At 38.9% G+C, this 24,798-nt stretch overlaps 1 protein-coding gene across 1 annotated transcript in view; it reads right to left on the bottom strand.

Annotated features, from left to right (window-relative positions):
- Positions 1-15,648: 15,648 nt before the first annotated feature.
- The window catches only part of LOC114244765 (uncharacterized), a 45,237-nt gene continuing 36,087 nt past the window's right edge, over positions 15,649-24,798 (bottom strand). Inside the window, exons 5-7 of the mRNA XM_089736666.1 lie at positions 18,622-18,755; positions 16,660-17,071; positions 15,649-16,427 (exon numbers count right to left, since the gene is read on the bottom strand). Coding sequence (XP_089592792.1) covers positions 16,360-16,427; positions 16,660-17,071; positions 18,622-18,755 — 614 coding nt within the window. The 3' untranslated portion in view covers positions 15,649-16,359. The remainder of the gene's footprint in view (positions 16,428-16,659; positions 17,072-18,621; positions 18,756-24,798) is intronic.

Raw genomic sequence — 24,798 nt, 5'->3', positions numbered from 1 at the left:
GTTTGCGTCCCCGTCCGCCGTGCGCCGCACCCGCGGCTGGCGCGTACTCGAGGGGGCGGAGACGCTCTCGGACCACAGATACGTCCGATTCGAGCTCTCCGCCTCCTCCTTGTCATCGTCGTCAGCCGCGGGCGCCCGCGGCGAGGAGGAGCTCCCGCAAGGTGCGCCCCGTTCATTCCCCAGGTGGGCCTTGAAACGAATGAACAAGGAGTTGCAGATGGAGGCGGCCGCTGTTGCTGCGTGGGCGCCAAAACCCGCGCGGCTCGCGGACGTGGATGTGGAGGTCAACTGGTTCCGGGGCACCATGGCAAACATTTGCGATGCCGCCATGCCCCGGGTCAGCCCCCGAGCACCACGTGGGGGTGCGTTCTGGTGGTCACCCGAGATCGCAAGACTCCGAGAGGAGTGCGTGAGGGCGCGCCGCCGGAGCGCACGCCACCGCCGCCGCCGTCGTCGCGACGCTGCGTTCGCGGAGACGGCGGCCCAGCTGCACGCTGACTGTCGTCAAAAGCAGACGGCGCTGCAGCTGGCCATCGGCGAGGCCAAGAAGCAGAGCATGAAGACTCTCCTGGAGTCGCTCGACGAAGATCCCTGGGGGCGCCCATACAAGATGGTTCGCAGGAAACTGCAGCCGTGGGCGCTCCCGGTGACCGAGCGGCTCCAACCTCAGCAGCTGCGGGAAATTGTTGCGGCACTCTTTCCACCGGCAGCGGGGGGGGACTTTGAGCCCCCCCAGATGGACGCCACGTGGGGCACGCCTCCGCGTCGCCCCAGCGTTCCCGCTGTCGAGGAGCCCCCTCCCCCTATCACGGGGGCGGAGATCCATGCGGCCGTGTCCAAAATGAGAGCGAAGGACACGGCCCCCGGCCCTGACGGCGTTCACGGCTGGGTCTGGAGCTTGGCCTTCGAGGCCCTAGGGGACCGGCTCGGGGGGCTTTTCGAAGCGTGCCTCGAGTCGGGACGGTTCCCGTCGAAATGGAAGACGGGCAGACTGGTCCTTCTGCAGAAGGACGGGCGCCCCGCGGACTCACCCGCGGGCTATCGCCGTGTTGCTGGACGAAGCGGGCAAGATGCTCGAGAGAATCGTCGCGGCCCGCATCGTTCAGCACCTGACCGAGACGGGTCCCGATCTTTCGGCGGAGCAATATGGCTTCAGGGAGGGCCACTCGACGATCGACGCGATTCTGCGCGTGAGGGCCCTCTCCGACGAAGCCGTATCCCGGGGCGGGGTGGCGATGGCGTTATCCTTAGATGTAAGGAACGCCTTCAACACCCTGCCCTGGTCGGTGATCGCGGGGGCGCTGGAGTATCACGGCGTCCCCGCATACCTCCGCCGACTGATCGGCTCCTACCTCGAGGGCAGGTCGATCCAGTGCATCGGACACGGTGGGGCGATGTACCGCTTCCCCGTCGAGCGCGGTGTTCCACAGGGGTCTGTCCTGGGCCCCCTGCTGTGGAACATCGGCTACGACTGGGTCCTGCGGGGCGTCATACGGGGTCCCCTCCCCGGGCTGAGCGTAATTTGTTACGCGGACGACACGTTGGTCGTGGCTCCGGGGAGGGACTACCGGGAGTCTGCCCGTCTGGCGTGCGCAGGCGTGGCACACGTCGTCACTAGGATCCGACGGTTGGGGCTCGAGGTGGCGCTCGACAAAACCCAGGCCCTGTTATTTCAGGGGCCGGGACGAGCGCCGCCTCTGGGTGCCCACCTCGTGATCGGAGGCGTCCGCGTCGGGGTCGGGGTGACCGGTCTTCGGTACCTCGGCCTCGAACTGGATGGTCGGTGGAACTTCCGCGCTCACTTTGAGAAGTTGGGCCCTCGACTGATGGCGACGGCCGGCTCTCTGAGCCGGCTGCTTCCAAACGTCGGGGGTCCCGATCAGGTGGCGCGCTGCCTCTACATGGGGGTGGTGCGGTCGATGGCACTATACGGGGCTCCCGTATGGTGCCACGCCCTGACCCGCAAGAACGTCGCGGCGCTGCGACGTCCGCAGCGCGCGATCGCGGTCAGGGCGATCCGAGGATACCGCACCGTCTCCTTCGAGGCGGCGTGCTTGCTCGCCGGGGCGCCACCCTGGGACCTGGAGGCGGAGGCGCTCGCTGCCGATTACAGGTGGCGTAGCGACCTCCGCTCTAGGGGGGAAGGGCGCCCCGGCGAAGGAGTAGTTCGAGCGCGGAGGCTCCAATCTCGGCGGTCCGTGCTGGAGGCGTGGTCCCGCCGCTTGGCGGACCCGTTGGCCGGCCTCCGTACCGTCGAGGCGGTCCGCCCGGTTCTCGCGGACTGGGTGGGCCGCGACCGCGGATGCCTCACCTTCCGGCTGACGCAGATGTTGACCGGCCATGGGTGTTTTGGCCGGTATCTCTTCAAGATAGCCGGAAGGGAACCGACGGCGCAGTGCCACCACTGCGCGGACCGCGACGAGGAAGACACAGCGGAACATACATTGGCGCGTTGTTCTGGATTTGACGAGCAGCGCGCCGCCCTCGTCGCGGTCATTGGAGAGGACCTCTCGCTGCCGCGCGTCGTGGCTACGATGCTCGGCAGCGACGCGTCCTGGAAGGCGATGCTCGACTTCTGCGAGTCCACCATCTCGCAGAAGGAGGCGGCGGAGCGGTAGAGGGAGAGCTCTTCCCTTTCCGCACCGATCCGTCGCCGTCGAGCCGGGGGCCGGAGGCGGGAATACGCCCGTACGTCCCGGCCCCTGTAGGTGGCGGCCTCCCCCCGGTGAAGGTCAAGGGGCGACCTGAGGGGGTGAGGCCGCGCGGCGCGCTACCAGCACTCTAGCGCGCTGCCGTGGAGTGAATAGAGCGACCGGTCGACGGTGTATCGCGTCCCGACTCGGCAGGCTGGTTCTGGTCCAGCGGGGTATTCCGGGACACCAGCGGCACCGTCTGGGCGGCCCGACGGGCTGCCGTACCGAGACGGCCGACGTTTCAGAGCCTTCGATTCGCCTCGAAGGCTCCGTCGGCTGGGCGTCCTTGGGGTGAGCCGCGCCGTCTGGTTGTAGTGTTGACCGCGGTAGCCCCCCTACCTCATCCGGGTTCTGACCTCGGAGGGGATCGGACGTCGGGTGTAAGAGTGCAGGGGAGTCGTTTAGTGGGTGGGTCCTAAAATCCTTGGGCCCGCGGTCTGCTCACAACACCATGCAGATCGTTGAGTCCCACATACCCCGCGCGTCCCTTTTGCGCGGGGACCTCGTAGGAGGTTCGGCCCTCTACCCGAAAAATAAAAAAAAAGGACCTCTTGTGAGTCCGCGCGGTTAGGTACCACCGTCCTGCCTATTTCTATACTGAGACCTTAGGACTTATATCTCTGGGTGGATGGCGCATTTACGTTACAGATGTCTATGGGCTCCAGTAACCGCTTAACACCAGGTGGGCTGTGAGCTCGTCCACCAATAAAAGCAAAAAAAAAAAACACTGGTTATATAATTAAGAAACTCCGCAATCCTTACATTCAAGCTGAAAGGACGTAAAAAGTTAATAAAAGTGAACCCATTTAAGGATTTCAGCTTATTGGAATATTCCAAAAATTTCTAGCGTCCTTTCCGATAGCGGCACTGCTTTGCTGATATTCTAACTTGCCTATTCTTAACGGAATCTTGCGGCATTTTTCCCTCTGAATACTAATTACAAATCCCTAAAATAATAAAGCCTTCGTTTTGAATATCGAACTTAATTAAAAATATTTGAGAAGTTAGTTTCGGAATCATAAAAGGTAGGGCTGTGAAAAATACGTTCTGAAGTTGCCGATGTTTCTTTGAAATTAGATTTGGCGAGTTCGTGGATGTAAAAATTGTTGCTATTCTTTTGTGTTAATTATTTAGTAAACTCACGAATGGCGTTCCAAATATTATTTTTTGCGTAGCTTAAAACTAATTGTCCTACACACCTATTCAATGATCCAACTCATATTGGGTAATAAATTAATTACATTACTGCACATTATTAACCAATAATCGCGTTTTTGAATTGAAGGCTTGTTATGCTCTCGATACCTCTGTTATCATGAATTAGTTAGCGGGACTATTGACAATGACTACGTAAATGTCACCCGTCACTCAATCATTGCTCCGTGGTAAGGCGTATTGTAACCCCACGCGGGCAAGGTATCGCCATCGTGCATATTTTTGCAGTCATGTGATACGTAAGGTGAAACGGTGAAGTTAGTATCACCACTGGAACGCGAGGTCATCCATGCTGGATGAAATAATTTAATTTCGGATTTTTTTCAGGCTTATTAAAAAATAATCTAATTCAGAGAATAAAATTACATACTTCCTTCGGCTGCTTAATATTGATTCTCTTGACACGCAAAAATAAAATAACACGTAATATTGTCAAGTTAAAGTTCAGAGTTTGTGGGTTCAGAAAGAAGATGAATACGAATGTCTCATTGGTGGTCAAGTTTTATTGGCGCCAGTCACGAATGCCAACGCCGGTATGTCATCGAGGTTAGGCCGGGCTATAAGGGGCCGATTTTCGTTGGAATATCGAATCTGGTTTATAGGCAAAATCGTAAAGTTTTCAGTGTGTCCTTGCCCGAATTTATTGAGACATGTTTGATTTGTTCTACTTTGACAAATTCCATACGATAGTAAAGTTCAGCAGAGAAAATGGTTATCAAACATGCGTTACATTATAAATCCATTACGATGGTAAATTGGTTTGGTACTTACGCAATCTAAAATTGACTGTGCGCCTTTGGCTGTGTCATTATCATGTAATTGATCCTCAGTCCCGCAAACATTGATATAGTTTAATGTAAATTGAAGCACGCAAAAATGTTAACATCTGTGCTCGAATTAAAGCGACTGCTGAATTTTTAAAGTTATAAAATCTATTTTTAAGGTAAAATCGGGAAAATTATTATGAAAACTCGAAACGAAAAGAACAACTAAAACGTAACAACAGAAGCGTTGCTATTATTAAGCATGTAGTAGGTTGTTTTATAAGCTTTTGAGAAACTGTACAAACCAGAATGCCTTATGTTTATATCTATTAAAATACACATTCCCAGTAATTTACATCAAAATGTTACTACGAACATCTATAAATTGGAAATGGGAACAATCTAAAGTAATTATTAGAACCTATGAATAACGGTATTCAGCTAATGAATATGATTAAGTTTATAGATTCAAGTTGATTACTATGATAATTAACTCAATTTATAAAAATAAAAGTGTAGACGAGTGGCTACCTAGCGTTTTATCCGTGGATGTAGCAAAAATGAGAAAGGGGTTTGCTGGAAAATGTGAGCAATTGCGTATTTGAGTTTAACACATAATTGGATAAAATATAACTGTTCCTATCATTATTAAACAGAATAGCCTCCTGGCCGCGATAGGTAGTCCCTATTGCTGCCCTATACTGAGGCACTGGAATGAAGTCCATGTTGGCTCAAGACCAGCCATGGTCAATGTAAAATAAATAAAATGACCTGCTTTTTTTATGAAAGATTTTGTATTACTAACACGAATTTAATTCTGAAATAAAAAAATATTATTATTATTATTATATTAAGAGCGTATAAAAACCTCACATGCAGAGACTCTTTTTCTCTCATGTTACAAAATATATACATATGTTTCATATGTTTGATTGATAAACGTATATTTTTGTTAGTGTAATTTGATAATAATATTTACAGTCAAGAGATCACCGGACGTAAGTCTATCTTATAATAAACGATATATAATAGGTTGGGGAAAAAGTTTCTTCGATTTTTTGAAGAAAATTCACAACGTTTTTTAATATAGTTTATTTACATTTAACTAAAGTATGTAGGTACCATTTTGCTCGATAACTTTTTGCCATCTTGTAGATAGGGACATGATCCCATCACTATAGAAATTTTGGGGCTTCTGATCAAAATACCGCGACAATTGTCCTCTCATGATGTTAACCTGACACTGCCTAAAGAATCCTGAAGAGACCGAAACAGGTGGAAATCTGAAGGTGTAAGGTCAGGACTATACGGTGGATGCATTAACACCTCCCAGCCAAGCTCTCTTAATTTTGCCGAGTGGCTAAAGTTGTGTGAGCTCTAGCGTTATCATAATGAAAAACCACACCCCTTCTGTTGGTTAATTCCGGCCGCTTTCTCTCAACTTCTTGTTTTAATCTCATCAGTTATTCGCAGTAGAGTTCAGAATCGATGGTCCTGCCTGATGGTAACAGCTCATAATGAATAATGCCCTTCCAATCCCACCACACATACAGCATCACCTTATTGCGAGTTAACCTGGGTTTCGCCACAGTCTGTGAAGCCTGACCGGCTTTTGACCACGACCTTTTTCACACGTTCTTGTCGTACGTGATCCATTTTTCATCACCAGTTATCAGGTTTTTTTTTTGCTTAGATGGGTGGACGAGCTCACAGCCCACCTGGTGTAAAGTGGTTACTGGAGCCCATGGACATCTACAACGTAAATGCGCCACCCACCTTGAGATATAAGTTCTAAGATCTCAGTATAGTTACAACGGCTGCCCCACCCTTCAAACCGAAACGCATTACTGCTTCACGGCAGAAATTGCAGGGTGGTGGTACCTACCCGCGCGGACTCACAAGAGGTCCTACCACCAGTAAAAGCTTCTTCAAAAATGGTTCGGTTTCATTACGTCGTAATAAATAATCACAAATGAGTACACGGGACATTAGTTTCTTTCAGTGAGCTCGTGAGGTACCTAAATATCGAGCTTTTTTGTGTACCCAGTTTTTTTCAAATGCGCCAAAACTGTTTTTTGGTCGTTTCCCAGTTCTTTAGCTATGTCGTAACTACTCATATACTGATCTTGCTCCACTTTTTCAAAAATTGCATCCATTTTATCCGTAATAGGGCGACCAGAGCGACGTGCATCTTTGACATCAAAATTTTCCGATTGAATACGCTTAAACCAAACTTATGCTACTCTCACAGACACTGCACTAGGTCCATAACCATTTTTACCTTTTTCTAGTAAAATTTTAAAATGTATCGAATTTCTTCAGATTCATTCATCTTGACAGTACGAAAAATCAATAAAAATCACACATTTTCCTAATTTGAATTTGGAATTATCTTCTTTAAGCTTTAAGTGCTTAATTTTTTAAAAAGAAAAGTATTAATCTAAAAAATAACGTAAGAAAGTAATAACGCTTAAAAAATAAAAGCTTTGCGGTAACTTATTTATTTACTAGTTATTTGCGTAACATAAAACATTTATAGTGAAAGTTAAACCTTTCCTGTAACCTTTGTTTAATAAAAAATATTGACAGTTTTTGAAAAATTTTGATAACAAAATTAAATCAATAATGTTGCTGTCATGTATAACGTTCTCTCCCGTTTATATGGGCCTCATTGAAACTTATGTCATAAGACCCGATTACGCTGTGATTGGAAGTACATCCTTTGAATTTTCGAGCGTGTCATAATGAACAGGATCCGTTGGGTATACAAGAGCACAGCCCTGAGAATGGCATCGGTGACTGACGCGGGTTGACATTTCTGAGATATTATTTTACGAAAAAGTCCCTTTTTTTTTGAAACGCGCCAATAAAATTTACATGGCAAATTCATAACCTTCTTTGTTCGTACGAGCATTGCGTGGTAAATGTACGTTAACATTTCTTGTTGTTTCATCCGTTTCAAGACTAAAGTTTGCGTAGTCTGAGCGATTCCAACGAATGTTTCACACGAATTAGTGACAGCAGTTTAGTAATAAATTTTCAAAATAGATAATAATGGGAGGTATATTTGGCCTTTTGTTTTTGCCTCATATCAAATTTCAACTTTACCTTGATTTTCGTAGCAAGCATTCATTGAATATTTGGAAATGAATAATGTTTTTTTTTCTCTGTGATATACAAAAGGAATATTTTGTTGTTAGATGAAAGTTAGAGTATTCTGTCGAAAGCTCGCTTCTGTTGAAACACAAAGCTGAGGCTGATATGTTGATCTCGTAAGATTCTGTCTGGAAAGGTGAATCTAAATCCAATGAAATCTGCGCAGTAAATTTGTGCTTAGTACTTGCTTTGTGAACTGATGGAATATATTCTTATTAATGTCATTGATGTTTTATGAACTAGGTGTTTTTGTGATTCTATACACGGTCTCTTCGCATCTCGGGTGCATATTTTTCCTATTCAAAGTTGTAATCTCCGTAGCAGTCGTTAAAAATTTGTCTAAAAATTACTTTGATATGAATACTTTGAACTATTTATACTGTTTTGATCCCGATAATCTTTTGAGATCAGGCATTGTAATTGAAAAAATTGGCCTTAACAAGCGAACAGACAGATAGCAAAGACATAATATACATAACATAATATGTAATTTATGTGTCATTTTAATTTTTTATACGGTTTTTGTAAGTCGTCGACGTAATTAAAGCTACTTTTACTGAGTTTATTACTGTGTAATAGTTACGAAGTCTTAAATTTTTTTATATTTTTTTTTATTGTCTTTGTATGCAAACGAGCGTACAGCCCACCTGATGGCAAGTGGTTACCGTCGCTCAACCGTGGACGTCAGCAATGCCAAGGGCAGAGCCAAGCCGCTGACTAATAAATATATACTTTAAAGTTTTTGTGATCACAGACGACTACCCAAGTGAAAATGAAAACCCAAGTCAAACAATTTGCCAGACCACAAGATACTAGATATTAGTTCGTTTTATGTGAAATGAAACGTAAAAATATAGCTTTTTTGTTTTTAAAGAAAAGGAGAACAATTTTTAGTGCGCCTTTTTTAATTTTCAAAGTTCTCTTAAAACAAATTTAGATAGTTCAAGAGAGAGATTTACTGATAAAACCAATTTAATCTTATTTAATTTGTATTCTGAATCACTAGAAATTAAATTTGAAGTGCTAATCGAAACAAGTATGCCACAAGTTATTGACGACCCAATGAATCCACAAAAGGTTCAAAATAGCTAAAAATGTTGTTAAACATACTGAACAAAATTTTCAGATTATTTCAAATTCTCCGAAGGATTTCGTTTCGGTTTAAATCGCACCCGACCTTGAATACGCAACGAGTGGGCTCCGAGGTTAGCTTAAACGCTCAAAATTCAATTTAAATCTTCTAATTCTGAATGTTTGCTTATTGTGTTTCAGTGCTTAACGTTGCATACGTTTTTGCGTGCTTACAGTTTGATTACGCAAGTGAGCTGTGAGTTCGTCTGTAAATTCAGAAGAATAAAAAAAATTGAACAAGTAAACAACTAGCCATGATTGCGTAATTTATATCATCATTATCCTGCGCTTCTCCCAGTTACCTGAAGTCGGCGCAACATGTTTTCTCCTTCCATACTCTTCTATCATATATCATTTTTCGCTCACTCCCCTCTTACCCATATCGTCTTTCACGCAGTCCATCCATTTCTTCTTAGGTCTACCTCTTCCTCTATATCCTTCCACATTCATAGTTAACATTTTCTTACCAAACTCATTTTCATTTCGTCTCATGTCTATATTATTTTCACAAAATGTTTTATATTTCAATAACCCAATATTGTTGTTTGTGCTTACAACTTATCGATAATGTAAATTAACTATTCAATTTTGTATTTAGAACAAGTTAATCGTACCCCGTATTTTATTATCTTTTCTACAAGCTGTAAACTAAAAGCCACATGACAGGCTTTTAGTAATGAACCAAACGAGGGTCAAGGCTTCAAATGAAATTCAACTTTGCTTTTAAAAGCACTTCTGAGGTACAGAAACTTGCTGAATAAAAACCCTTCATTTTGTGATTCCACTTTTTCTTTACAAAAATAAAACAGTAGAATCCTTAGGTTTCTTATTCTTAATTAATATTAGAAATATTTGATCTAATGGAACTACATGTTACTCAATTTTAGTTAGTTTGTCTTGTTTTATAATATTATATGTACTAATGAAACCCGGCAATGCTTGATTCTCTGTGATTTTGGTTAAATTTAACTATAAAGTATATCCATTTTTCTCGCGCAATATCTATATTAGCTTGACGATACTGTAGTATTTTTTTTTATTGCTTAGATGGGTGGACGAGCTCACAGCTCACCTGGTGTTAAGTGGTTACTGGAGCCCATATACATCTACAACGTAAATGCGCCACCCACCTTGAAATATTAGTTCTAAGGTCTCAAGTATAGTTACAACGGCTACCCCACCCTTCAAACCGAAACGCATTACTGCTTTACGGCAGAAATAGGCGGGGTGGTGGTACCTACCCGTGCGGACTCACAAGAGGTCCTACCACCAATAAATCTACTCTAAAATGGGAACAACGACGCTACTATTTACTAGTATATCAGAAAGCGATTCGGAAGGCTTAGATCTCAAAGGACAAATACTAAAACCATTCGACATTAATAATATGATGTTGTTGAATTCAGATATTGTAAGACTATTTTTGCGATGTTTTCTTAATGGTTTTGTTGATATAGGTTAATCGCTTCGGTTCACTTTTCATTTAAAATAAAGATCTCCCTCAATCACACAAACATTTTACGTTCGTACAAAAGCTGAAGTTTCGAAGACGACTCATCAAAGTTTGCTAATGGTGAAACCGGAGTGAGTTGAACGAATAATCAATGAGTAGACGATAGGACTATAGAGCGATAGATTCGCTTCAATCAATGCGACTGTATAAATGAAAGACAGCCTAACGAACGTACCCAGACAATGGTGTTCTCGGATTGAACAAAGACTCGTAGTAGAGTTTTGTGACTCGTGTGGCACATTTTCACATGTGAATTATTTAAAGTATTTGACGTCACCGAGAGAGTAAGACTCGTTGTACTTGTATCGAACGATACGACTGTGTCAGACCTCAAATCCTGTCTATACAATTACTGAATAACATTTTTTTTTAAATAAGCATACATACATTAAACATGTGTTTTCGAACGACTTACAGGTATACAGTACACTGAGATTCAAACTATGAAACTTATAGGCTTACGTAATTACCTACTGATGGTAGTTGCTATTCAGGTTTGAAAAGTGGTATAAGTCTTATTCAAATAATTGAAACTTCGACAAAATAAACTACTTGATTCAAGCAGCATTCCCGATGCGTCGGCTATAGGCTCTGGTGTCCACCCAAAATCAAATGCAATGAGAGTGTCTAGTTGTCATCTATCTATAATAATATGAAGCTATTCTGGGCTATCCTTATAGTTAGAACATAATATGAACCGTTGGGTGAAGTTTCTCAATGACAGCTACACGTGATTGCTGCTTATTATTCGTGTGTCCCACTTTTATTTTTGTTTTTTGATTTTTTGTCCATTATTAAATCTACCTTTACGATTCAATATCGCGTTGTTTATTCTATTTTATTATTTCCGACGTTCCCAATATGTTCTAGTTTTCGTTGTCACGGACGACTACGGCGTTATTCGTTTACATTGGAATATTGTGCTAGCCTCCGTTGAATATTTTATAAAAATATTATTTAAGATATAAACACAGAAAGAATAAACAGTATCTTATGGTTTGGCAGTTTTTTACTTGGGAGATCATCAAGATTCCAGATGTTAGATCAGAGCCCACAATACACTGTTAAAGTTAGGGTGTTTCTTTTTATTTCGATGCCTTTGCATACTTATGATAATAAGTATTGTTTAACGAACGTTTAAATTTTGTCCAGTGTTATAAAGTGGTGGACACCACTCTTCAGGGCATTTTGATTGTTGACAAATTGCATGCACTACATGCTTATTTTTGACATCCGCACCATCCGCATCACTAATAACTTTAATATAAATATAAATATTTACTAACAATCACGCCACGTTAACTGGTCCCGTGCTAAGTTCGTAAAGAACTTGTGTTACAAGTACCAGATAACGGAAATAAATATAATATTTTTATTATACACATACATATATTTAATATACACCCATAACCCTAGAAAGACATATTTATCATACAAATATCTTCCCTTGGCGGGATTCGAACCCGCGACCCCCTTGTGTAGTGACCATGTCACTTACCACTACACCAGACGGCCGACTTTAACCGCAATGTGTCTCTTAGTCTGCTTAGTATAGACTAAAATCACATTCCAGTGACATAGGGTATTTACAGAGATATGTTCCAATATATTTTTGGGCAGGGGGCCTAACCTTTTACGAGCTGTCCGCGCATAGGGGGTACGCGTGATATGTGGGACTTGACGGTCTGCAGATGTTAGGAGCAGACCGCGGGCCCAAGGATATTTTTAGAGCCCTACTGCACCAAACAAATCCTCTTGCACTCTCTCACCGACATCCGTTCTCCGCTTGGGGTCAAAACCCAAGTGGTAAGGGTAAGGGGGTTACCGCGATCAACACCTCAACCAGACTCGCAGCGCTACCCCTAGGACGCCGGACCGACGGATCATCGAGGCGATTGTCGATATGTTCCACTTAACAGGTATAAGGTGGTGGTTCAGTTCCTTGTGTGGTGTATAAACTTATTTATACAAGCTTATATTTGTTTGTTATTCCCGGGATGTACTCAGAAACACTAAAGCCCGTCCACTTTGGCTGGTTGTGGTTTATACTTGAACGTGTTTCACATGCCAAATTTCATCGCGCAGGTGTTGGATGTCATAAATTTATCAGCTCTCTGTAACGAAGACAAACCAACAGCACGTGGTTGGCCCGGATACTGAAATATAATCGTAGCTTTAATGATGCTCACCACTCACGAAATAAATAAAATATGTAAGTCCATTTTAAAAATGTCATCTAAATGTATTATTATTTTTCGATTTTAGTCACATAATTGTGAGTAATGCAATGATTCAGAACTCAAAGTTACTATTGAAATTTCAAGTCACTAGCTCATCTAGTCATTTGCATAAATCGGTGTGAAATATATGAACAGAAACATACAATAAATTATAGACCAGAAAACTAGTTGTTTAACTGCAATCTTTGTGTTTTATTGAAGTCAAAAACATCGTTTTAGACTTATTCTTGAGTTCTTGAAGTACGTACGATGCAAGATGATATTGACCCAACTACTTACCACACTCACTACTATTGTCCGTGTGACAGTTTTGTGCCTACAAGGAGCTTCTGATCGTTAATCTAGATTATAGATAGTCGTTTTAAACACTTTAAGCACTTAGTTAATCTCATGAGCTTTCAGAACCAGTTAATTATTCCTTGAATTTAGGTTTCAAATTTAATTATTAACTTAACTAAATTTACAAGCATATTCCGAGCTTCCATAACATTTAAGTTTGTTTTACTAAATGTTCTTGATCAAGGAATCGATTAATGTATTTTTATTTATGAACACTTACGTAAACATGACAGTTATGCTATAAAATTAATAAGTATTATTGTAATAAAAGTATATTATTTATACAAAGACACTAATTGTTTTCGATCATTTCCAGTCGAACAGAACGAACGCAAGAGTCAAATACAAAAAGAAAGCGGGTAGTGTTTTTTTTTTTTTAATTATGTTTTATACTCCTAGTGATTACGTTCACTTATCCAACGCCAATTCTTTTCTTATATTATTCAGTAGCCTTTCTTGTATTTATTTAAACATTTTTCATTTTAAATTTTGAGGCATTTCTAATGGTTGTATCGTTACAAAAATTTCATAATGAGTATTTTGAAATCGTCGTGGCCTAAAGGATAAGACGTCCGGTGCATTCGTGTTGAGCGATGTACCGGTGTTCGAATCCCAGGCGGGTACCAATTTTTCTAATGAAATACGTACTCAACAAATATCCCCGATTGACTTCCACGGTGAAGGAATAGCATCGTGTAATAAGAATCAGTCCCGTAAAATTATAATTTGCGTAATTACTGGTGGTAGGACCTCTTGTCAGTCCGCACGGGTAGGTAGCACCACCCTGCCTATTTTTGCCGTGAAGCAGTAATGCGTTTCGGTTTGAAGGGTGGGGCAGCCGTTGTAACTATACTTTAGACCTTAGTACTTGTATCTCAAGGTGGGTGGCGCATTTACGTTGTAGATGTCTATGGGCTCCTGTAACCACTTAATACCAGGTGAGCTGTGAGCTTGTCCACCCATCTAAGCGATAAAAAAAAATGTAACTCACAGGCTTAAGCGGAGCTGGTGGCAGACTTTCGTAGTAAAAGCGAAGGTCATCGGAAAATCTTTGGCGAGATTGAAGCGAGATGGCTAGCAGTGTGGATGCCCTCAATTTATCTAGGGGACACAGGAACTTAAATATATAATATAGAAGAAAAGGTAATACAAATATGATGCCATTAAGCTAGTATAGTGATAAACTTGGAATACAGGTCTGTAATTTTTGTATTGCCATTATAACCAGGCAATCAAGCGTCATAAATGGTGAATGGTCATTATCCAGGTCAGTAGTGCCAGGGGCGTGGTCAAGCCACTTTCTACTGCTTAGGACTGTCCTTAATAAACAATGAGCTATAAAACAATTGGATACATATATAGTTAAATAAACTCATCGAGTTTGCATTTAATGCTTTCTCTTTTTTCATTGAAGGTTTTTTTAGTGAAAGTTACTTACTTACACTTTGTATTTTTATTTTAAACTAGCTGACCCAGCAGACTTCGTAGTACCTCAATCGATAAATAAAAGACCTAAGCTTTTGTATAAAATAAACTTAAAACAAACAAAATGAATCCGTCCGACGGGGGACACATCAAAGGAAAAACAAAATTGTTATATTTATTTAATTCCAAGCATTTTCATATTTATTTAACTTTTAAACCTCTTCTGGACTTCCACAAATAATTCAAGACTAAAATTAGCCAAATCGGTCTAGCCGTTCTCGAGTTTTAGCGAGACTAACGAACAGCAATTCATTTTTATATACTTAATTTAGATTCATATTTGTCCTTTTGGTCTTGTTAATCTAAAACACAAAATAATTTAGTACATTTTGATTCGTCACGTTTAAACTCTAACGATACCACCTTCCAATTAAGAAAATAGCCAAAATCTTTCAAGTTCTTAACGACTTTCGTAACAATTTATAATAAAATGGCCGTAAAAAAAAACAATAAAATTAAATAAAAGAGCTACTTTCATAATATTAAGTAAATGGGACAAATATTCTTCGAAATCCTTTAACTATAACTTGAATAAAACACAAAAACATATTAAATGTTCATATAGACTTTTGTATTCTGTTCGTTGATATAAGAGTTTCTTACACAATTAAAAGTAGGTCCATATTGAGTTACAATGAGACACCGATACATCAAATATTTCTCCAACAACAACAAAGTAGGTACGCAACTCATACGTCACGGTTCATTCCAACTTGAATAATCCATTATCTCCTTCATATAACTGCTCAATAAATGTTTCCCTCCATAGGGATAATGGTTAGATTTTCTACTGTTTATTGTGAACTCAATCTCTTGTTATGATTGATTGAGGATTATGTGGAACTCTTCCAAGACGAAATTGTTCTGTTATTTCCTGGCTGATATTATTATAAGATAAGGCCTTTGGGTTGGTTGTGTTCATATTAATTTCCCTTACTTATGTGTTGTGTGCAAAACTTTTGTTATTAGGAATTAATTGTTAGAGTCCTCTCTCTGTATATCTTTCTCTATATACGAAATCGTGTATTGGGGTGGTGATTTTTAATGTCGGTTTATTTATTTTATAACTATTATACTCTATCTTCAAGCCACAGAAATAAAACTGCATTATATTAAATTTAACATCTTCGTTTAATATATTGAATTTTACAATTAATTACGAACTACAATGTAATATTTACAAGTGTGTTACATTTCAAATTATTGACACCTTAATATACAAATTGCAATATTGCATCAAACATCAAATAGAAATTCGTAAAACTTAAAGATAATATTTAAAAAAACTTGAATGAGTACCTATTTTGTTAAAAGAATACGCATTCTCTCACGGAAAATAAAATGTATTCAAGTGGAATATTTTTATTCATCAGTCTTTAGCAAAGGGCTTAAAAGTTCCCCATTAATTAATTAACTTTCGTTCGAATATTAATTAGATGATCGTCGTAAAAGTTTTATTTGCGAGTAGTGGAACTATTAAAAATAAATTCACATATTTTAAAAATAATATTTTAAAATATTCTACGAATTTTTCTATCACATGTTATTTACAATGCCATAATTATGTAAAATTCTTTTATATTCGTTACCTAACTTTGGCCAACTCCCCGCTATAGCTATAGCTAACATTTTAAGAATTTTTAACATTTCAATAGTTTCATAAACTTCTTTCCTTTAAAAGGTTTGTTTGTACAAATCATATTCATAAAGAATGAGTAATCTAATATAATATAAAATTATGGATATGTCACTGACAATATTTTGTACAAAAAATAAGATGACATAAAATCATTTATAAATTCTAGAAATTAATTTGGAACAAACTACCGGATGACGTAAAATATTAACAAAGTACTTATTGTTGTTCGGTACATACTGCGTGACGTTGAATCTGGAACAAATAAAATATTCATAAAAAACATCTATTTTAAAACGCGAGCCCGACATCGGACGACCAGTTTTGAATATTTGATTGGCAGTATTTGGCATCGACTGATTGAAAACCATTAATGTATTTATGCAATTTACAACGTGACATCAAACAATTTTTTGGTTGTACAGTTACCAGTGGTTTTTAAATTCATTGATTTTACCACGACACGTATAATATCGAATGCACTTACCGAGCGCACTATTTCGGACACCTAATACCGACGCAACTTCAGGCTGCTCCATATCGAAAATTAGTTCAGAGCGAGAGGCGTACAAGTTGTATATACTCGCGATACAGGTCAGTCGCAAGCTGCCACGTTCGAACGCTTCGTTCTGGACCACAAACGACAGCTCACTGACAGTTGGTAATCTATAATCAGGACCGGTTCTCTCGTATGTTACTTTCGAGTTCTCTTTCGGAGGCCTCCGTATTTCTTCTTTGTGAAGATTTATATAAGACTCGTCTAAATATTGTAAGTTACTGTCGTCGTGAAAAAAGTTGAAGTCCTGGTCGGGAGCGTCCGTTGTCGTCGTTTCAACTTTAGGCGGCGGATCCCATTTGAACCAAGCCGGCAACATGTGAACGGCTAGCTCTGTCTCGACCTAGAAAAATTGTTTCCATAAATCTAGCGTTTCACGCTGCGTGGTCGGAAATCTCTTAGACGCGGCCCGCATAAGATAAAGGAGCTTCGCTTAAAGCTTATCTAACAGGGCTGCTTTGTGATTAATGAACTCGTGGAGGCAGCGGGCCTGGGTACTGGCAAAAACAACTGCTGCGTCAAAGTGACTACGTACAATGCTATTGTTCTCTCACGAGCATCACGGACCTCTGTCGGAGTTCGGACGCCATTCTGTTGGATGTTGATCGAATGCACATTCTTTTACTGTGACATTAATCCATAAAGGCGATTTAATTTTGTATTTCCATATTACGCAAAATTAACTCTCCATATACCGAAAGGTGTCATTGAAAAACTCTTTTTATCTTGAACATTTCTTTTTTTATTTATTGCTTAATTGGGTGGACGAGCTCACAGCCCACCTGGTGTTAAGTGGTTACTGGAGCCCATAGACATCTACAAAGTAAATGCGCCACCCACCCTGAGACATAAGTTCTAAGATCTCAGTATAGTTACAACGGCTGCCGCACCCTTCAAACCGAAACGCATTATTGCTTCACGGCAGAAATAGGCAGGGTGGTGGTACCTACCCGTGCGGACTCTCAAGAGGTCCTACCACCAGTAAAATACATTTCTTTTTTTCAAAACTATATTTGGTTACTTGTGTTTAATCAGTTTCAAATAAGTCAACGTAATTCTAGTTTAAATTATTCTGTCCGCAGTTGTATTTCAACTGGATAATCGGTAAAGATAAAGGTATCTATTGAAAAATAGATCGCCTGAAATTGTCTCTATTCGTTCAATTTAATACCAGCCACTTAACCCGCTGACCTGAATATGTGTATTTAGATAATGTTGTGAGTCGTGTTTGGAAGCTACATTAATGTTTTCTTGTGATTTTGGCCCTGTTTATGACCTAGATAAACAAATTAATAGTATTTGTTGGTGTATACATCGAACGACACAGGTATTTTATTAACCTAGATACGAATTCCAAATATACATGATTGAAGTCCCTATTATATTGAATTATCCTTAATTAACCGTACTAGAACTAGCAGAGTTATTCAATTATAATATATTAATATAAATGTATTAATTTTGTTATTACCACGATTATTGGAGAACACATTAAAATGGTGATAACGTTAAGATTTATATGTTTTAAATAAATATTTTATTTAGAAAATAAGACGGTTGTTAGCAGAATGTTCGTCCGCGACCATGAAAGCTGTAAAGTATTTGAAACGAAATAATAAAATAATAATAATAAGCGCGAGATTCAATCTTAAAATTTATTAAATATACCTATATAACATCATACTTATCTTTGAACGGTAGCATTTATGTTTTCCTTTTTGAATGAACTTTAGAACGAAATACTATTGCAGCTATATCGCATCGCATATCGCAAATTAGGCAGCAACATTTACTTTCTATAGGTTTCGGTAACACCGGGCCTCATGTGAGCTCTCGTTTGTCGTTATTCAACAAAAAAATTTTTTTTTCTAAATAAATATAAAAATAATGAACCTCCAGTCCGTTGAGTGCAAAAGTCAAGTTTGCTGGTGGATACGAAGGAGGCGTAGCGCACGTAGCGTGTAATGTAGAACCGACCCCATACCACGATCTATCTGAAACCAGTTTCGGACCCCACTCCGGAGGCTCTGAAACAAAAAAATATATTTATTACGGACTACAAGTCGTACGCTTGATGCATCCGCGTCTAAGCCAAGCGTCCTGAAATTGCGATACTTTAAGACAAATATTTTTTGTATGGAAACTAGCGACATCTTGTAGCAGATGCCCTTAAACTTATATGCTGTTAAAATTAAGGCAATTAATATTTGTATAACCAAACACAGAAAAGAAAAAAATAATAAATCATACAAGTCTTTATCTGTTTTAAAAAATTTACAAAATCTTTTATTAAAAACAAAATATAGGATAGGTAATATGTTACTGCTACCTACAGGAGCAACGAGAAACTAATCGAAGCGAAGCCATCTAGTGGCCGACGCCCGTAAATATTTTTGTTGATTTCTTGAGTTGCCTATCTATAACTAATTTATGTGTATTATCTATGGTCTAAGCAATGAGTAAGACGACTGGTGGATTCAGTCATGCGATTGATTATACGGTAGTTCGATGAAAAGGTCAGTTCCAGTTTACAATTAAATAATATGTATTTTTTTAAACAGACTTTTATTTACTGTTTTTTTTATTGCTTAGGTGTGTAACCTAACATAAGCCTAAGGTTATCGGAGCGCATAGATATCAACGTAGATGCCACACTTTGAAAGTTCAAACATGAGTTGTAAGTTTCAATTATTATATCGTACAATGGCTGACCCACCCTGCAAGCCCGATCATCGTTCTCGTCGAGCCCGAATTGCGCGAAGGGCTCGACGAGTAAATTAATACAGAGACACAGTCCACTGAGTTTCTCGCCAGATCTTCTCAGTAGGTCGCGTTTCCGATCCGGTGGTAGATTCTGCGAAGCACGGCTCTTCCTAGGGTTCGTGTTAGCAACGTCGTCAGGTTTGAGCCCCGTGAGCTCACCTACTAGTTAAGGTTACGCTGAAATAGCCTCTCAAGGCTATCAGCTTAGGTAGGAAAAAAAACCTGCAAACTGAAATGCATTGCTACTTCAGGACAGATATAGGCAGGGTAGCAGTACGTACACGTGATTGCTGACAACAAGTCCTACCAATAATTTTTTTTTTTTTTCGCGGATTTCATTTTATTACACAATGTTACTACTTCATCGTGGAAGTCATTCGCGAACATGTGTTAAGTACGTATTTCATTACAAAAAATTGGTAACTGCCTACGGGATTCGAACATTGGCACAGTCGCACCGGGCGTCTTCTGCTTTAGGCCATGACGACTCATTTTATTATTATTTAGGTTGTTACCGCCGATTTAATTATTTGACTTTTTTTTTTAATACAATTTAGACTTTGGCCTCCTGTCTCAAGGCAGTTAGCATTCAAGTTGTAAAATGAAACGGCTTCGGTTACCACTCAATACCAGGTCGAGCGTGAGATCATTCCCTAAGCATGTTTAAAAATGGTTATCATTAAAATGTTCAGCAAACTCATGTGCGTTATAAGCCGTTACAAAATAAATTTAATTAATATTTTATTTTTAATCGTTGCGCAATACAACTACATACTACATGTTTTAAATAGCAAAATAATTATTATATTATCGCAAAAAGATAAAAAACAAGTTCTGTTTTTAAGACCACCTAAAATTGCAGGGTAAAAAATGTATTTCACGTACATTATCTGTAAAACGAAAATGACATTGCCGCTTCCGGACGTAGTCTAACATAAAATCTTTTGAGAAGATTATTAATGTAAATCATTTTGGTCTTTCGGAACGCTTTAAGCAGATTTCTTATTTGTATCAAATTCTTTTAAAAGCGACGGCCGAAATCAGTGTTTTTAGATAAAATAATATTCTGGTACTAATTGGATTACATAAAATGAAATTTCATACGATGTTACCTTTTCTGAAATCAGGTTATTTTTTTCAATTTCAAAACTGCCTAAAGTTATCTGTGTAAAAAAGTTTTCTTTTTCTATTAAAGATAGATAAAAAATTTAAATGGATAAATTTCATTGACACTTCTATATTTCTCATTTCATTTAAAATCACTACAGTATAACCAATATTCTAATCGTATTTTACGTTCTTTGGCTGTGTGATATCGGCAAAGAATAGGACAACCCTATCTTTTCCCGATATTATCTCTTCCCTATATTTCGATGTCTATGGGTTCCGATGACAACTGTGTATTAGGCGGGCGGTGAGCCTGTTCACCTACCTATGTAATAAAAAAACGCCTCGATCATAGAGTAATACAAGGAGCTAAAATATAAAACACGAAAAAAATCAGAAACTTGACATAGTCACATATACATATCTTTATCAATACGTGAGTCCTTGCCTTTTGGGAACGTGTCTCTCAAACAAACGTTACATAGTTACATAGTCTATTTTGAAAAAAAAAGTTGAATACTTAAATGAACGCAGCGAATGATTGCACATTGCTATCTCCTTGGCCTAGTTAAAGGAAGGTTTTGCCTTTGAAAAGACATGTTTGACTCCGCATGCGATATACTTCATAGTCGCTTAACTTTTTATTACTCTTCAGAGGCAAACGAATCCACAATATGGGTCAGTGTTTTTAATTAAATTAGCTATTATTTGATAGCGCTCATGAACTTCACTATGCATAGTAAATGGATCTTGACTCTACAACGCTTTTTATTACACGAAAGGCGAGTATATTCTTCGCCATAAACTATACTACGTGGTACATTCTTTTCGGTGGCGGCATTGCGGTGTGTCGCGCGTCCTAGAAAATCACAGGCGTAATCGAAACTGGATAAGAAAATGTTTTCTTATTTTCTTCAGACATTTATGCAGACTTTAAAGCTTAGATAAACTCCTTTCGACGCTCGATAATATGTATAGTAGTAACACGGCCGAATTACTAACCTGAGTTACTCTTTAAATGTTCTTGGGCGCGAACGACTTACCATTATTTATTCTTAAACCAAATGAGTTTTTCATTTCAAAGCCCAAGATTGATAAGCTGTTTTATTTTTGTAATTTAGAGCTAATCATGAACGAAATACGCTTGTTTACTTACAATCGTTTGTAAATCTAAGACGAGTAAGTAATTGGATAATTCTTCACCAAGAAATTCCTTATTATGGATCTTATTAAATTCTGGAATGGTACAGCGAAATTATATGTATATTATCACAATATATGGACATGTTCAATAGACTCTGGTCAGATTCTGTAAATTTGAAAAAAATAACTACTGTAACAGCTAATTATTGACTAATACAATTTTTTTCTGTTTACGGCCAACGTGTGCCTGGACTTTAACAACAGTTATATTATACTGCACATTATTTTTAGGTTTGTGTTATTTTGTGGTTTGAGTATACAAAACAGTATATGCTATAGGAACTTTCACATGTAAAGAGCACAGTTTTTTAAAACTCTTAGATTCGATAGAACGGCCCTCTGGTGTAGTGATAAATGACATGGTCACTACACAATGGGGTCACGGGTTCGAATCCCGCCAAGGGAGGATATTTGTATGATAAATATAAAATGTATTTTCCAGGGTTATGGATGTATATTAAATATATGTATGTGTATAATAAAAATCTTACATTTATTACCGTTATTTGGTATTTGTAACACAAGTTCTTTACGAACTTAGTACGGGACCAGTGACTACTTAACACCAGTTGGGCTGTGAGTTCGTCCAACCATGTAAGCTATAAAAAAAATAAAAATTAAAAAAAAACATGGTTTGATAAAAATTTTATTAAGCACACTTTAACGCGAAACGATCTGATGAAGTAAAATTGTGGCCTATTCGCAACGTAGTAAGACAATAACATTGTTGACAAACATTGTTGAACATGAACACAACAAAAACATTGTTGAAAAAAAAAACTTAAATAAAAAACAAAAACAAAAAAAATAAAAAAAAAAAATAAAAAAAACTACTGAAAATACTTCAAATCACTTGTTAAGTTTTCAAGGCTTGCTGTCTGCTTTAATGTCTGAAACATAGATGGAAAATATTCAACATAATATACAAAATCATCCTAGAAATGTTATTTTAAATTATGATAATTCTAATGAACTATTTATATATTAATACGTAAAGCAAAAACTTTATACCCCTTTTTACTAAAAATGCCCAATCGGAGGAGTATGAAATTTCCCACACTTATAGAGAACATAGAGGAAGAGTGCAGACTGTTTTTCTTATTATGCACAGAAATACATTAAATCAATATAAAAAGCATTACACACGTGGTGTATTTGACATGTATTTGACATGTATTTGACACACACACGCATGTATACTATTTGTTTAATGTCAAACTTTTCTTAATGCTTACAGTCTGTGGTGAAATTGAGAATAGATTAAATTTTTGTCTTTATTAATATTGGTCTAATGTGTAGTCTTGGCGAAATCTGTGAATAAGTATAAATACTCTTTGACAATAAAATCATAATAGTGTACAAACTTATATTTCGACTACCGGGGGACCACTAGTTATATTAAACACGATAGATTTGTCACAACTCTAATCATCGAATAAAATAATGTATCCAAACGAACAATAACGTTCATATTCCTTTGTGTACAACTTTTCATATTATTAGGTAGTATGAGAAATAAACGAACACGACTACCCACATATCACGTACCCATTTCCAGACATTTATCTTTGCAGTTCACGAACGAGCGATGAAAATACGGTAATTTGATGGCAAAACTTTTCAGATATGCTACACTAAGCACAATCTCATTGTAAGTTGCGAAAATAACTTACATAAGGGAAACAGCATAATAATATATTTTTCGTAGTTTCGGAGCCAGATAAGCGAGGCAAAGAAATAAATGGGAGAAAATGAAAACAAAGTGTCTATGTTGTATTTCGGTCAATATGAATTCGTGCGATGGGCGGACGTCGAGAAACGCACGGGTTTCTCTATAAGGGTAAATACTTTGAAATAAATAAATAAATATTTACTAACAATCACGCCACGTTAACTGGTCCCGTGATAAGTTCGTAAAGAACTTGTGTTACAGGTACCAGATAACGGAAATAAATGTAAGATTTTTATTATACGCATACATAATATATTTAATATACATCCATAATCCTGGAAAAGACATTTATATTTATCATAGAAATATCTTCCCTTGGCGGGATTCGAATCCGCGACCCCCTTGTGTAGTGACCATGTCACTTACCACTACACCAGACGGCCATGGAAATGTAAATGTAATAGATTCGAGAATACCACATATATACTGCCCTATTAGTACAGGATCCCTGCTACACTTTTCATCATTTATTACTAACAAACTGATAGTTCGTGAGTAGCTTCCTTTTGATTAGACGCCCAACTTATTTCCTTACAGTAACGTTGATAAATGGTAGCTTACTAGGGGTAGCAAGAATAAAATATGTTGATTTCACGAATTTTAAAAATTTATTACTAACCGATTTTTTCTTTGTTAATTATCGAGATAATTATCTCAATAACGTGAAAAATATTTGTCCTACAAAATATAAGGTTTTGTTAGGGAGTCCTCCCTCTGTAACATGTATCATAAACAAGGTAATGAAAAATAATTACTAACCAGCTGATTTTTTTTTATTGGTTAGCTAACATTTGCATAGTTTTAATTAAAGAGGTAATGGGAATTTCATCCAAAAAATTAATACAGTAATGTCACTAAAGATTTTTTCTTTTAAAACAGCAGAATTGTGTATTTTTCTATAAATGGAAGAATGAAAATAAAAATGGTGGTGGCTCATAAAGAAGTTATAGAACATAAAACAATTATTATCTTTGAAATTATTTTAGTCTGTTTGTTTTTTCGCCCATATTTACTAAGCTACTGATTTTCATGGAGCTTTCACTCATATGCAATGAATAATTAGGAACAGAATATAGTATAATTTTTTTATTTTATTTTTTATGGCTTAGATGAGTGGACGAGCTCACAGCCCACCTGGTGCTAAGTGGTTATTGGAGCCCATAGACATCTACAACGTAAATGCACCACCCACCTTGAGATATAAGTTCTAAGTAATTATCCAAATTATAATATTGCGGGTTTGATTTTTATTACACGATGTTATT

This window comes from Bombyx mandarina, chromosome 22 (assembly GCF_030267445.1).
Source record: "Bombyx mandarina strain Sakado chromosome 22, ASM3026744v2".
Classification (NCBI taxonomy): domain Eukaryota; kingdom Metazoa; phylum Arthropoda; class Insecta; order Lepidoptera; family Bombycidae; genus Bombyx; species Bombyx mandarina.
Note: the sequence above shows the minus strand (reverse complement) of the source record. Positions and strands in the feature narration are given on the sequence as shown.